At 41.3% G+C, this 13279-nt stretch overlaps 1 protein-coding gene across 2 annotated transcripts in view; it reads left to right on the plus strand.

Moving 5' to 3' along the window:
- Positions 1 to 13279, plus strand: part of cep57l1 (centrosomal protein 57, like 1) — a 95132-nt gene that overhangs the window by 77802 nt on the left and 4051 nt on the right. For both annotated transcript variants that reach the window (XM_068027195.1, XM_068027190.1), the window contains one exon: positions 12257 to 12401. In XM_068027195.1, coding sequence (XP_067883296.1) covers positions 12257 to 12401 — 145 coding nt within the window. The remainder of the gene's footprint in view (positions 1 to 12256; positions 12402 to 13279) is intronic.

Below are 13279 nucleotides of genomic sequence, written 5' to 3' on the forward strand. Positions count from 1 at the left end.
TCATCTCATGGGTCATGAGGCTTATTGTCCTGTGCTCTGAACACTCCAGGACTTTTGTTTCTTTAGGAGATTAATAAACACTGACTGCTTAAGATCCTCATGTAGGAATCCTGTTCTATAAATTTTGTTCCAGAGGTCAGTCAGTATCCCAATGTTAACATCATTCAGGGCTTTCAGGCATTCTGTTGGTATCTCATCAATTCCAGGTGCTTTCTTTGCTTTCATCTTTTGGATTACTGCACCTTCTCTATACAGTCGTTGAATTTAAACTATCTGCATCTTCTCTCTCTTCTAATGTTGAGTCTCCATGTACCCTTATTCTAGAGTTTGTGACTATCTCAAAATATATTCGTGTTCAATATATTAATTTAAGGACTTTTTTAATAGTTATACTAGCATCCCTGCGATTTCCTTTCTGCAGAGTAAACAATCCCCAAGGCTGTTCATCATCCCTTCTATAGTGATTGTAACTTTTGCACAAACGACCATGCAAAGTGGTTATCAATGAAAGCAAAGAGTGACTTTCAAATGATTGACGTTTTAAGAAATACATGGAATATTCTGGATGGAAAATTTTGGATTGAAAATGAACTGTATCTGTTTTTTCTAAACCTGGTCTGAATAGAACTACTTAAACAGCTGAAACCTGTTGTTTATAACCAACAGATGCCAAATACTCACTGTTTAATTTATTACTAAGGGCAGTCAGTTTCAAGCTTGTGATAAGTACAGAGAATGCCAGAAATACACAGCAGCAGAGTCGGCATCTGTTTTAAAACAAAAAGAGAGAGATGGTTAATGGCATCAGCAGAACTTGAGACCTATATTTTCAGATGCTGACTGACTTGCTATGCATTTGCAGTTTTTCTTTTTTAGCTTTAAACATGTCCTTTGCTTTATTCTTCAAACCCTTTGCCCTTTATTGAACACAGTCCCATATTGAATTGGGTAAATTAATACAAGATAAATTAATCCAACAATAACAAAAGCTTATATAACTGCTAATATTTCAGAGAATTCTTTTTTCCATTTTTAGATTTTGGTGTACAAAACTCTTTTTCTTTTTACACTCAAGGAAAAGGTTTGTAAGCTGTCATATAGTATGATGTTGGTCTGGTGCCCAGGTACTAAAACCACATACTGTTGTAAAACTGTTAGCATTGTTTGAAACCATTTAATGGCTGACAAACATTTCAAGACACCAACAAGGATAAGTGGATTGCCTCAAATTACACAATCCAATTATCTAAAAAAGGAAGGGAAGAATTTTAGCACGTAGTGATACTGTTATGTTACTATTTTAAAATGTACTGGGATTTCTCATGTCTGGAAGCTTAAAACAGAAAATATCAAACCTGGCATGCTCTAGGCCAAAATAATGGCATCTGAACAAAATATATTAGAAATTATGTCAACCATTGGTATAAAAAAAGCTGCAGGAAAGCTTCAAATTTCAGTGAACATTGATCCAAAGGGGGAGAGAATGAAATGTGGGAACTATAGACCTGTCAGCCTAATGTCAGTGATGGGAAAGATACTGAAATCTATACTTAAAAACGTGATAGGTCATCTAGAGATAGAAAATATAATAGATTGGATTCCAAAAGGCTATGTCATGCTTAACCAACCTGACAGAATTCTTTCAGGAAGTAATGGAAAGAGTAGACCAGGGTAATGCAGCAGATGTCATACACTTGGATTTTCTAGGCCTTTGATAAGGTATCTCACCTTAAGCTCATGACCAATGTTAGGGCATGTTGAGTCAGGAAAAAAATGTTGATGGCAAATTGGCTAAAGAATAGAAAGCAGAGAGTAGGGGTAAAGAGTAATTCAGATTGGGAGGAAGGTAGAAAGCAGAATTCCACAAGCACAGTGCTGGGATTACGGTTATTCATAATTTAAATTAATCATTAGGGAATAAGGAACTCCATATCAGAATTTGCAGCAGATACCAAACTGGGAGGTAAAACCAGTTAGAAGAAGACGTTAGAAAACTTGCAGACTAGGCAAATGAACTTTAATATAGATAAATGTAAGCTGATGTACTATGGTAGGGAAAATACAAACATTACTTACAACTTAGAAAATAAGAAACTGAATGGGAATGAAGAGCAAAGGGATCTAGGGATACTAGTGAGCAAATCATTAAAAGCAGCATCACAGGTCGGCAAAGCAATTAAAAAAAAAAGTGAACAAAATGCTATTTCTAAGGGTATAGAATTCAAAAGTAGTGAGGTTATGTTTAAACTTGTGTAGGACCCTGGTCAGACTGCATTTAAAGTACTGCGCTCAGTTCTGGGCTCCATACTATTAAAAAGGGCATAGAAGCTCTGGAGAAAGTGCAAAAAAATTAAGAATGATACCAGAGCTGAGTGATTACAGCTATTGTGAAAGATTAAACAAATTAGTGCTTTTTTCTTAGAAATTATGAATGGATAGGATGGGGTAGAAATGGAGAGAATGTTTCCGTGTTTTATGATCCTACTTGTGGATGAATCCAAAACTAGGGCCATAAATATAAGATGGCCACTAATAAATTTGATAGAGAAATAAGGCGAAATTTCTTTACTCTTAGAATGTGATTAGAATGTGGAACTTGCTACCACAGGAAGTGGTTGAGACAAATAGCTTCGATGTTTTCAAAAGGAAACCAGACTAATATATGAAAGAAAAGGGAATAGAAAGATATGCTGAAAGGCTGATACAAGGTAGAGGGAATGGGAGGAGACTCATGTGGAGCATAAACACTAGCACAGGCTAGTTGGGTTGAATATTGTTTTTGTGCTGTATATTCTACGTGATTCTATTCCCTTGAAGGATGGGGTGAATTTATTATCTGTGTGCAAGCAATAGTAGATGTCAAGATCCCTCCTATAAAGGATTATGTTCTGGCCATAACCTAGAAAAACAACATGACATTCCATTGGGTTCATCCATCTTGGGTAATGTTATTTGTAACAGCTGATTGAAATTTAGCTTTGTTTCTCTACTGTAGTTAGAACTGAATATTTGACAACCTGCAGAGCAAGATTTAATTTACTATCACACAGTACCAAATGCCATGCTTAAAAAAATAGAAGCTGCAGACTCCTGCTGGGAGTGTTGCATTTACCACCCATAAGTGTGCTGTATGTTTTTGGGGATGCCAACTGTTTATAGAGCAGCTGTGGCTGAGATATGAATCAAATGTGTACCAACTTGCTTATCACCAGATGGTGGCATTCCAAGATTATACTTTCCTGCTTATATGGTCAGCCAGCTTGCTGAATTCTACGTCATGGGCAGCACAGTGATTAGCACGCAGCCTCACAGCTCCAGCGACCCGGGTTCAGTTCTGGGTACTGCCTGTGTGGAGTTTGCAAGTTCTCCCTGTGACCGCATGGGTTTCTGCCGGGTGCTCCGATTTCCTCCCACAGCGAAAGACTTGCAGGTTGATAGGTAAATTGGCCATTGCAAATTGCCCCTAGGATAGGTAGGTGGTAGGAGAATGGTGTGGTTGTGGTAGGGAATATGGGATTGATGTAGGATTAGTATAAATGGGTGGTTGTTGGTCAGCACAGACTTGGTGGGCCAAGGGGCCTGTTTCAGTGCTGTATGTCTAAATAAATAAATTATCAGCTAATTTGTTTCAGAAACTGTTTCATACACAATGAGTTACTTTCCAGGTAATGTGCTTGTTTAGTCAAACAAAATAGCTGTCTGCATCAGGAACATCCCACAAACTGCAATAAAACAAGTGACTAGTTACTATATACAAGACCTGTACTTTTTTGAGTAGTGACATGAAATATTTGCTGTCCACCTGATTCATCAGAACAGGTGGAAAGAACCTATGGAAGTACTGTACCTCCTGCAGTGCAGCACTGTTACAATGCAACAACAATTATGAACTCAACACTTGGTACAGGGGAGTCAGATCTTCTGACCCAGAGTCAAGAGTACCACCAGCTGAGAGAAGCTGATGCATGGTTTTCAATATAGCCCAGATGGTGGGAATATCTCAGTTCTCTTCTGGTCATTTTTACCTCTGTTACTTTATCAGAAACCTCTCATTCTCTATCATTCCCCAGCAAAAGGTGAATGGCAAACTTGATCACAGAACAATTTAAGACCTTTTCTTAAAAATTTAAGAGCTCCTATTTCTCATCTACATGCAGCCACTCAGCGACATCATCAGCAAATATGTTATATTCCACATGTATGCTGATAACACCCAGCCCTACCTCACCGATACCTCCACTGGCTCTGATTTGGCACATTCGTATAACTAGGGTGGTAGAGAGGGCTTTAAACTAAATAATGGGGGCGAGGGATCAAGTGAGGGAAGATGTGATAAATTAGAGAGAGAGAGGACCAGGCAAGAGGGCAAGTCAGCAATAAGGGAATGATCATCTGAGTGTGGCAGGAACGGACAGAGCATATAAACTTAAGAGTGCGGCAGCAGATAAGACTAGAGGTTGCAAAAATAATAAGACCGAATTAAAGGCACTATATCTGAATGCACATAGTATTCGCAACAAGGTAGATGAATTGACGACACAAATGGAAGTAAACAGGTATGATCTAATTGGCATTACGGAGATGTGCCTGCAGGGTGACCAAGGCTGGCAACTGAATGTTCTGGGCTATTTGATATTTAAGAAGGATAGGCAAAAAGAAAAAGGAGGTGGGGTAGTGCTGTGATTAAAGGATGGGATCAGTACATTAGTGAGAGAGGATCTTAAATAGGAAGATCAAGATGTAGAATCAGTTTGGATGGAGCTAAAAAGTAGCAAGGGACAGCAAACATTGGTAGGAGTTATTTATAGACCACCAAACAGTAGTGGTAATGTAGGGCATGGTATAAATCAGGAAATTAGAGGTCCCTGTAACAAGGGTAATGTGATAATCATTGGGGAGTTCAATCTACATATAGACTGGATAAACCTAATTAGCACTAATGCTGTGGAGGAAGAATTCCTGGAATGTATACGAGATGATTTTCTAGAACAGTATGTTGAGGAACCAACTAGAGATTGCGCTATTTTTAGATCCAGTATTGTGTAATATGACAGGGCGAATTAATAATCTCGTTGTAAAGGAGCCTCTAGGGAAGAGTGACCATAATATGATAGAATTTTACATTAAGTTTGAAAGTGATGTAGTTCAATCTGAAACCGGGGTCTTAAATATAAACAAAGGAAACTACGAAGGTGTGAGTGGTAGATTGGGGAAACTACATTAAAAGGTATGAGGATAGACAGGCAATGGCAGAGAAAGGAGAATCAATAATGGGAAATAAAGAAATCCAGAGAAACTAAACAAATACTTTGTATCTATCTTCATGGAGGAAGATACAAACAACCTCCCAGGAAAACTAGAGAACCAAGGGACTAGCGAAAATGCGGAACTGAAAGAAATTAGTATTAGTAAAAAAAAAATACTGGAGAAATTAATGGGACTGAAAGTTGATAAATCCCCTGGACCTGTTGATCTACATCCCAGAGTGTTGAAAGAGATGGCTGTAGAGATGGTAGATGCGTTGGGGTCATCTTCCAAAATTCTATTGATTCTGGAACAGTTCCTGCAGATTGGAAGGTAGAAAATGTAACCCCACTATTTAAGAAAGGAGGAAGAGAGAAAACGGGGAACTACAGACCTGTTAGCCTGACATCAGTAGTAGGGAAAATGCTAGAATCTATTATGAAGGATGTGATAACGAGACACTTAGAAAATAATAGTAGGATTGGGAAGCGTCAACATGGATTTATGAAATGGAAACCAGGTTTGACAAAACTTTTGGAGTTTTTTGAGGATGCAGCTAGCAAAATAGATAAGGGGGAACCAGTGGATGTGGTGTATTCGGATTTTCAGAAGCCTTTCGATTAGGTCCCACACAGGAGGTTCTTTTTATTCATTCATGGGATGTGGGCGACGCTGGCAAGGCCAGCATTTATTGCCCATCCCTAATTGCTCTTGAGAAGATGGTGGTGAGCTGCCTTCTTGAACCGCTGCAGTCCATGTGGGGCTGGTATACCCACAGTGCTGTTAGGAAGGGAGTTCCAGGATTTTGACCCAGCGACAGTGAAGGAACGGCGATATAGTTCCAAGTCAGGATGGTGTGTGACTTGGAGGGGCACTTGCAGGTGGTGGTGTTCCCATGTATTTGCTGCCCTTGTCCTTCTAGGTGGTAGAGGTTGCGGGTTTGGAAGGTGCTGTCTAAGGAACTTGGTGCATTGCTGCAGTGCATCTTGTAGATGGTACACACTGCTGCCACTGTGCGTCGGTGGTGGAGGGAGTGAATGTTTGTGGATGGGGTGCCAATCAAGCGGGCTGCTTTGTCCTGGATGATGTCGAGCTTTTTGAGTGTTGTTGGAGCTGCACCCATCCAGGCAAGTGGAGAGTATTCCATCACACTCCTGATTTGTGCCTTGTAGATGGTGGACAGGCTTTGGGGAGTCAGGAGGTGAGTTACTCGCCTCAGGATTCCTAGCCTCTGACCTGCTCTTGTAGCCACGGTATTTATATGGCTACTCCAGTTCAGTTTCTGGTCAATGGTAGCCCCTAAACTGTTAGTGGGGGATTCAGCGATGGTAATGCCATTGAATGTCAAGGGGAGATGGTTAGATTCTCTCTTGTTGGAGACGGTCATTGCCTGGCACTTGTGTGGCGCGAATGTTACTTGCCACTTATCAGCCCAAGCCTGGATATTGTCCAGGTCTTGCTGCATTTCTACGTGGACTGCTTCAGTATCTGAGGAGTCACGAATGGTGCTGAACATTGTGCAATCATCAGTGAACATCCCCACTTCTGACCTTATGATTGAAGGAAGGTCATTGATGAAGCAGCTGAAGATGGTTGGGCCTAGGACACTACCCTGAGGAACTCTTGCAGTGATGTCCTGGAGCTCAGATGATTGACCTCCAACAACCACAACCATCTTCCTTTGTGCTAGGTATGACTCCAGCTAGCGGAGGGTTTTCCCCCTGATTCCCATTGACCTCAGTTTTTTGCTAGGGCTCCTTGATGCCATACTCTGTCAAATGCTGCCTTGATGTCAAGGGCAGTCACTCTCACCTCACCTCTTGCGTTCAGCTCTTTTGTCCATGTTTGAACCATGTTTTTGTGTGTGTTGGTAAACAAAATTAGAGCACGTGGGATTGGGAGTAATATACTGGCATGGATTGAGAGTTGGTTAATGTACAGAAAACAGAGTAGGAATAAACGGGTCATTCTCAGGTTGGCAGGCTGTGACTAGTGGGGTACCGCAAGCATCAGTGCTTGGGCCACAGCTATTCACAATTTATATCAATGATTTGGATGTGGGGACCAAATGTAATATTTCCAAATTTTCTGATAAGACAAACCTAGGTGGGAATGTGAGTTGTGAGGAAGCTTCAAAGGGATTTAGACAGGCTAAGTGAGTGGGCAATAATATGGCAGATGGAATATAATGTGGAAAAATGTGAAGTTATCCACTTTGGTAGGAAAAATAAAAATGCAGAGTGTTTCCTAAATGATGAGAGATTGGAAAGTATTGATTTCCAAAGAGACCTGGGTGTCCTTGTTCATAAGTCACTGAAAGTTAACATGCAAGTGCAGCAAACAATTAGGAAGGCAAATGCTTGGTTGGCCTTTATTGCAAGAGGATTTGAGTACAGGAGTCAAGAAGCCTTGTTGCAATTGTTTAGAGTCTTGGTTAGACTGCACCTGGAGTATTGTGTATAGTTTTGGTCATCTTACCTAAGGAAGGATACACTTGGCATAGAGGGAGTGCAATGAAGGTTCATCAGACTGATTGCTGGGATGGTGAAATTGTCCTAAGAGTATTGAGGAGACTGGGCCTTTATTCTCTCGAGTTTAGAAGAATGAGAGGTGATCTTATTGAAGCGTACAGGCCAGTTAATTTAACATCTGTCTTAGGGAAAATATTCGAAGCTATTATTAAAGATGTTATAACAGGGCACTTAGAAACATTCAAGGTAAATGGGCAGAGTCAACATGATTTTGGGAAAGGGAAATCATGTTTAACCAATTTATTGGAGTTCTTTGAAGAAGTAACATGTGCTGTGGATAAAGGGGAACCAGTGGATGTACTGTACTCCGATTTCCAGAAGGTATTTGATAAGGTGCCACATCAAAGGTTGCAGAAAATAAAACCTCATGGTGTAGGCAGTAACATATTGGCATGGATAGAAGATTAGCTAGCTAACAGGAAACAGAGCAGGCATAAATGGGTCATTTACTGGTTTGCAAGATGTAACGAGTGGTGTGCCACAGGAATCGGTGCTGGGGCCTCAACTTTTTACGATTTATATAAGTGACTTGGATGAAGGGTCCGAAGATATGGTTGCTAAATTTGCTGATGACACAATGGTAGGTAGGAAAGTAAGTTGTGAAGACGACGTAAGGAGGCTACAAAGGGATATAGATAGGTTAAGTGAGTGGGCAAAGATCTGGCAAATGGAGTATAATGTGGGAAAATGTGAAATTGTCCATTTTGGCAGGAAGTATACAAAAAGAAGCATTATCTAAATGGTGAGAGATTGCAGAGCTGAGATGCAGAGGGATTTTGATGTCCTCATGTATGAATTGCAAAAGGTTAGTATGCAGGTTCAGCAAGTAATTAGGAAAGCTAATAGAATATTCACTATGGAGAAGGACGATGTAGGTGTAGAGATCAGGGAGGGGGATTGTGGTATACTTTTTACAAATTAGCATTGAAAGGGAGGAGGTTTTAGCAGGTTTAAAAGTGGATAAATTCCCCAGGCCCAGATGAGATGTATCCCAGGCTGTTATGTGAGGCAAGGGAGGAGATAGCAGGGGCTCTGACACAAATCTTCAAATCCTCTCTGGCCACAGGAGAGGTACTGGAGGACAGCAAATGTGGTACCATTATTCAAGAAGGGTAGCAGGGATTAACCAGGTAATTACAAGCTCATGAGTCTAACATCAGTGGTAGGGAAACTATTGGAAAAAAAATTTGAGGGACAGGATTAATCTCCACTTGGAGAGGCAGGGATTAATCAAGGGTAGTCAGCATGCCATTGTCAGGGAGATCATGTCTAACAAACTAGGTTGAATTTTTCGAGGAGGTGACTAGATGTGTAGATGAGGGTAAAGCAGCTGATGTAGTCTACATGGACTTCAGTAAGGCTTTTCATAAGGTCCCGCATGGGAGATTGGTTAAGAAGGTAAGAGCCCATGGGATCCCGGGCAATTTGGCAAATTGGATCCATAATTGGCTTAGTGGCAGGAGGCAGAGGGTGATGGTCGAGGGTTGTTATTACAATTGGAAGCCTCTGACCAGTGGTGTACTGCAGGGATCGGTTCTGGGACCCTTGGTGTTTGTAGTGTACATTAATGATTTACACGTGAATCTAAGAGGTATCAGTAAGTTCACAGATGATACGAAAATTGGTGTCGTATATAGTGAGGAGGAAAGCCTTAGATTATAGGACGATACAGATGGGCAGAGCAGTGGCAAATGGAATTTAATCCTGAGAAGGGTGAGGTGATGCATTTTGGGAGGACTGACAAGGCAAGGGAATATACAATGGATGGTAGGACCCTTGGAAGTACAGAGGGTCAGAGGGACCTTGGTGTACTTGTCCATAGATCACTGATGGCATCAGCACAGGGAGATATCGTGATTAGGAAGGCATATGGGATACTTGCCTTCATTAGCCGAGGCATAGAATATAAGAGCAGGGAGGTTATGATGGAGCTGTATAAAATGCTAGTTAGGGCACATCTGGAGTACTGTGTACAGCTCAGGTCGCCACACTATAGGAAGGATGTGATTGCACTGGAGAGAGTGTCGAGGAGATTCACCAGGATGTTGCCTGGGCTGGAGCATTTCAACTATGAAGAGAGACTGGATAGGCTAGGTTTGTTTTCCTTAGAGCAGAGAAGGCTGAGGGGGGGACCTGATTGAGGTATACAAAATTATGAGGGGCATAGATAGGGTAGATAAGAAGAAACTTTTTCCCTTAGCGGAGGGGTCAATAACCAGGGGGCATAGATTTAAGGTAAGGGGTAGGAGGTTTAGAGGGGATTTGAGGAAAAATCTTTTCACCCTGAGGGTGGTTGGAATCTGGAACACACTGCCTGAAGGGGTGGTAGAGGCAGGAACCCTCACAACATTTAAGAATATTTATATGAGCACTTGAAACGCCATAGCATACAAGGCTACAGGCCAAGTGCTGGAAAATGGGATTAGAATAGATAGGTGCTTGATGGCCGGCACAGACTCAATGGGCCGAAGGGCCTGTTTCTGTGCTGCATAGCTCTATGACTCTAATGTTATCGTTCATTGCAAGGGGAAATTGAATACAAAAGTAGGGAGGTTATGCTTCAGTAATACAGGGACTTGGTGAGACCACACCTGGAGTGTTGTGTACAGTATTGGTCTCCTTATTTAAGGAACGATGTAAGTACGTTTTAAGCAGTTCCAAAAAGGTTTACTAGACTAATACCTGGAATGGGCGATTGTCTTATGAGGAATGGGTGGTCAGACTAGGCTTGTATCAGCCAGAGTTTAGAAGAGTAAGAGGCGACCTGATTGAAACATATAAGATCCTGAGGGATGTCGACAGGGTGGATATGGAAAGGATGGCTCTCCTTGTGGGAGAATCTCTAACTAGGGGTTACTATTTTAAGAATAAGGGCTCGCCCATTTAAGACAGCTGAGGAGAATTTTTTTTCTCTGAGTGTCGTGAGTCTTGGAACTCTCTTCCTTAAAAGGCAGTGGAAACGGAGTCTTTAAATATTTTTAAGGCAGAGGTCGATAGATTTTTGATAAGCAAGGGGGTGAAAGGTTATTGGGGGTAGGCGGGAATGTGGAGTCGAAGTGACAATCAGATCAGCCCTGATCTTATTGAATGGCGGAGCAGACTTGAGGGGGCCAGTGGTCTACTCCTGCTCCTAATTCGTATGTTCGTATACAAAATTCTTACAGGGCGGATGCAAATAGGATGTTTCCTTTGGTTCAGGAGTCTGGAACCAGGGAACACAGTCTCAAAATAAGAGGTCGGCCATTTCAGACTGAGATGAGGAATTTCTTCACTTAGAGGGTGGCGAATCTTTGGAATTCTTTACCCCAGAGGGTAGTGGAGACTTAGTCGTTGAGTACATTCAAGACAGAGATCGCTATATTTATAGATATTGAAGATATCCAGGGATATGGGGATAGTGCAGGGAAAATGACGTTGAGGTAGAAGATCAGCCCTAATCTAGTTGAATGGTGGAGCAGGTATGAGGGGCTGAACGGCCTAGTCCTGGACGAGCAAAAATGTCCTCACTTAAATATTGGGAAGACAGTAGCCATTGTCTTTAGTCCCCACCACAAACTCTGTTCTCCAAAACAACCAACATCATCCCTCTTCCTGACCTGGCTTAACCAGACTGTCTGCAACCTTGGCAGTCAATCTGACCCTGAGTTGAGCTTCTGACCTCCATATGCTCTCTGCCAAGACTGCCTACTTCCACCATTGCAATATTGCCTTTTTACGCCCATGCTTCAGCTGATCTGCTGCTGACACCCTCATCCATGCCTTTGTTACCTCCAGACTTGACTATTCAAATGCTCTCCTGGCCAGCTTCCCACCTTGCACCCTGAGTAAATTTGACTTCATCCAAAACTCTACTGCCTGTATCCTAACTCACAGCAAATCCCATTCAACAAGCACTGCTGTTCTCTCTGGCCTACGTTGACTAACGATCCAGCAACACTTTTTTAATAGAAAATTTCATCTGTGTTTCAAATCCCTCTATGCCCTCACGCCTTCCTATCTCTAACTTCTTCCAGCCTTACAACTCTCATCTCTGAGCTCCTCCAATTTTGACCTCTTTTGCAACCCTGATTTTCATTGTTCCATCATTGGCAACTGTGGTTTCAGCTGCTTCGGCCCTAAGATCTGGAATTCCCTCCCTAAACCTCTTTGCACCTTTCTCCTCCTTCAAGGCGCACCTTTTAAAACCTAACTTTTTGAGCAAGCTTTTGGTCAACTGAACTGATTTTGGTTGGTGTCAAATTTTGTTTGATAATGCACCTGTGAAGCACCTTGGGAAGTTTCAGTATGTTAAAGGTGCTATATAAATGCAAGTTGTTTTCATAATTTTTTTTTTAGCTGGGACAAGTGAGAAAAGTTTTAGTAATTTGGAAGGGGGAGGAGAGTAAGATAGGTGTTGTGGTGGTGAAGAGTGAAATAGTGCACAGAATTGTTTGTGCAAGTAATTTCAATCATGTAAATATTGCTAAATTCTGTATTCCCAGTGAGCATCAAGACCTGCTGAAACAAATACAAGGTACCACAAATACTGATATCCGTGAAGATTTAGAACGTGAACTTGAGTGTTTAGTAAAACGGATGGAGAAGAAAGGGGATCAGATTGCTAAACTCAGAAAACACCAGAATAATGTAAGTGTCTGAGTTTTAAAAAATTCTCCATGTTCTTGAGTGACATGTAGACAATAATCTTATTGAATGGTTCAGATGTCTGTTATATTGCAAATACTTGAGCTTTAGGATGTGATCTGAAACTCTCATTACTATGTTGAAATCATTGTCAATGTAGCTATTTAATTTTTGAAAATTGCAATGAGTGATGGCGGTGGAGCTATGTTTCTTGATTCTTCCCCCTCCCAGCAGCGACTAGTGCCTGAGAACTGCAACAATGGTCCAGTTTAATTAGTGCATGATGTGTTAGTTATACAAATTTAACCCGAATAAGGGATTCCTCGCACTCTTGACTCTCATATATATTCAAAAGTTTTGCATCTCATGTCCATCCATAAAGTGGAAGAAATTGTCCTTCACCCCTCAAACATTTGGCAAATGTCCATAAAGGCAGTACATTCTGATGGGCTGAAAAGTTTCATTTATTTTTTTTTAAAAAGGGAATCACAGTGTATCTTCAGCAAATCATGCTGATTTGGCTCAAATGTCTCATTGGTTAATTGTTAATCAATGAAAAACCTTTCCATTCGCCAAATAACTTTGGCAAAACTAACAAAAATGACACACTACACCGCCAACAAATAAAGGGAAAAAAATCAGCCTGCTTGGCTTGCCTTGCCTCCCTATCCTTTATATGCTTGGCTAGCAAAAATCTATCTCTAATTCAAAATTAGTTGAGCTAGCATCTACTGCTTTTTGTGGGTGAGCGTTCCACACTTCCATGAGCTTTTACATAAAGCAGTGTTTCCTAACTTCTCTCCTGAATGGCCTGGCTGTCATTTTAAGGTTACGCCCCCTTGTCCTAAACTTTCCCAACAGCAGGAAAGGTTTGTTTGTAC

The sequence above is a fragment of the Heterodontus francisci genome, chromosome 3, assembly GCF_036365525.1.
Source record: "Heterodontus francisci isolate sHetFra1 chromosome 3, sHetFra1.hap1, whole genome shotgun sequence".
Classification (NCBI taxonomy): Eukaryota; Metazoa; Chordata; class Chondrichthyes; order Heterodontiformes; family Heterodontidae; genus Heterodontus; species Heterodontus francisci.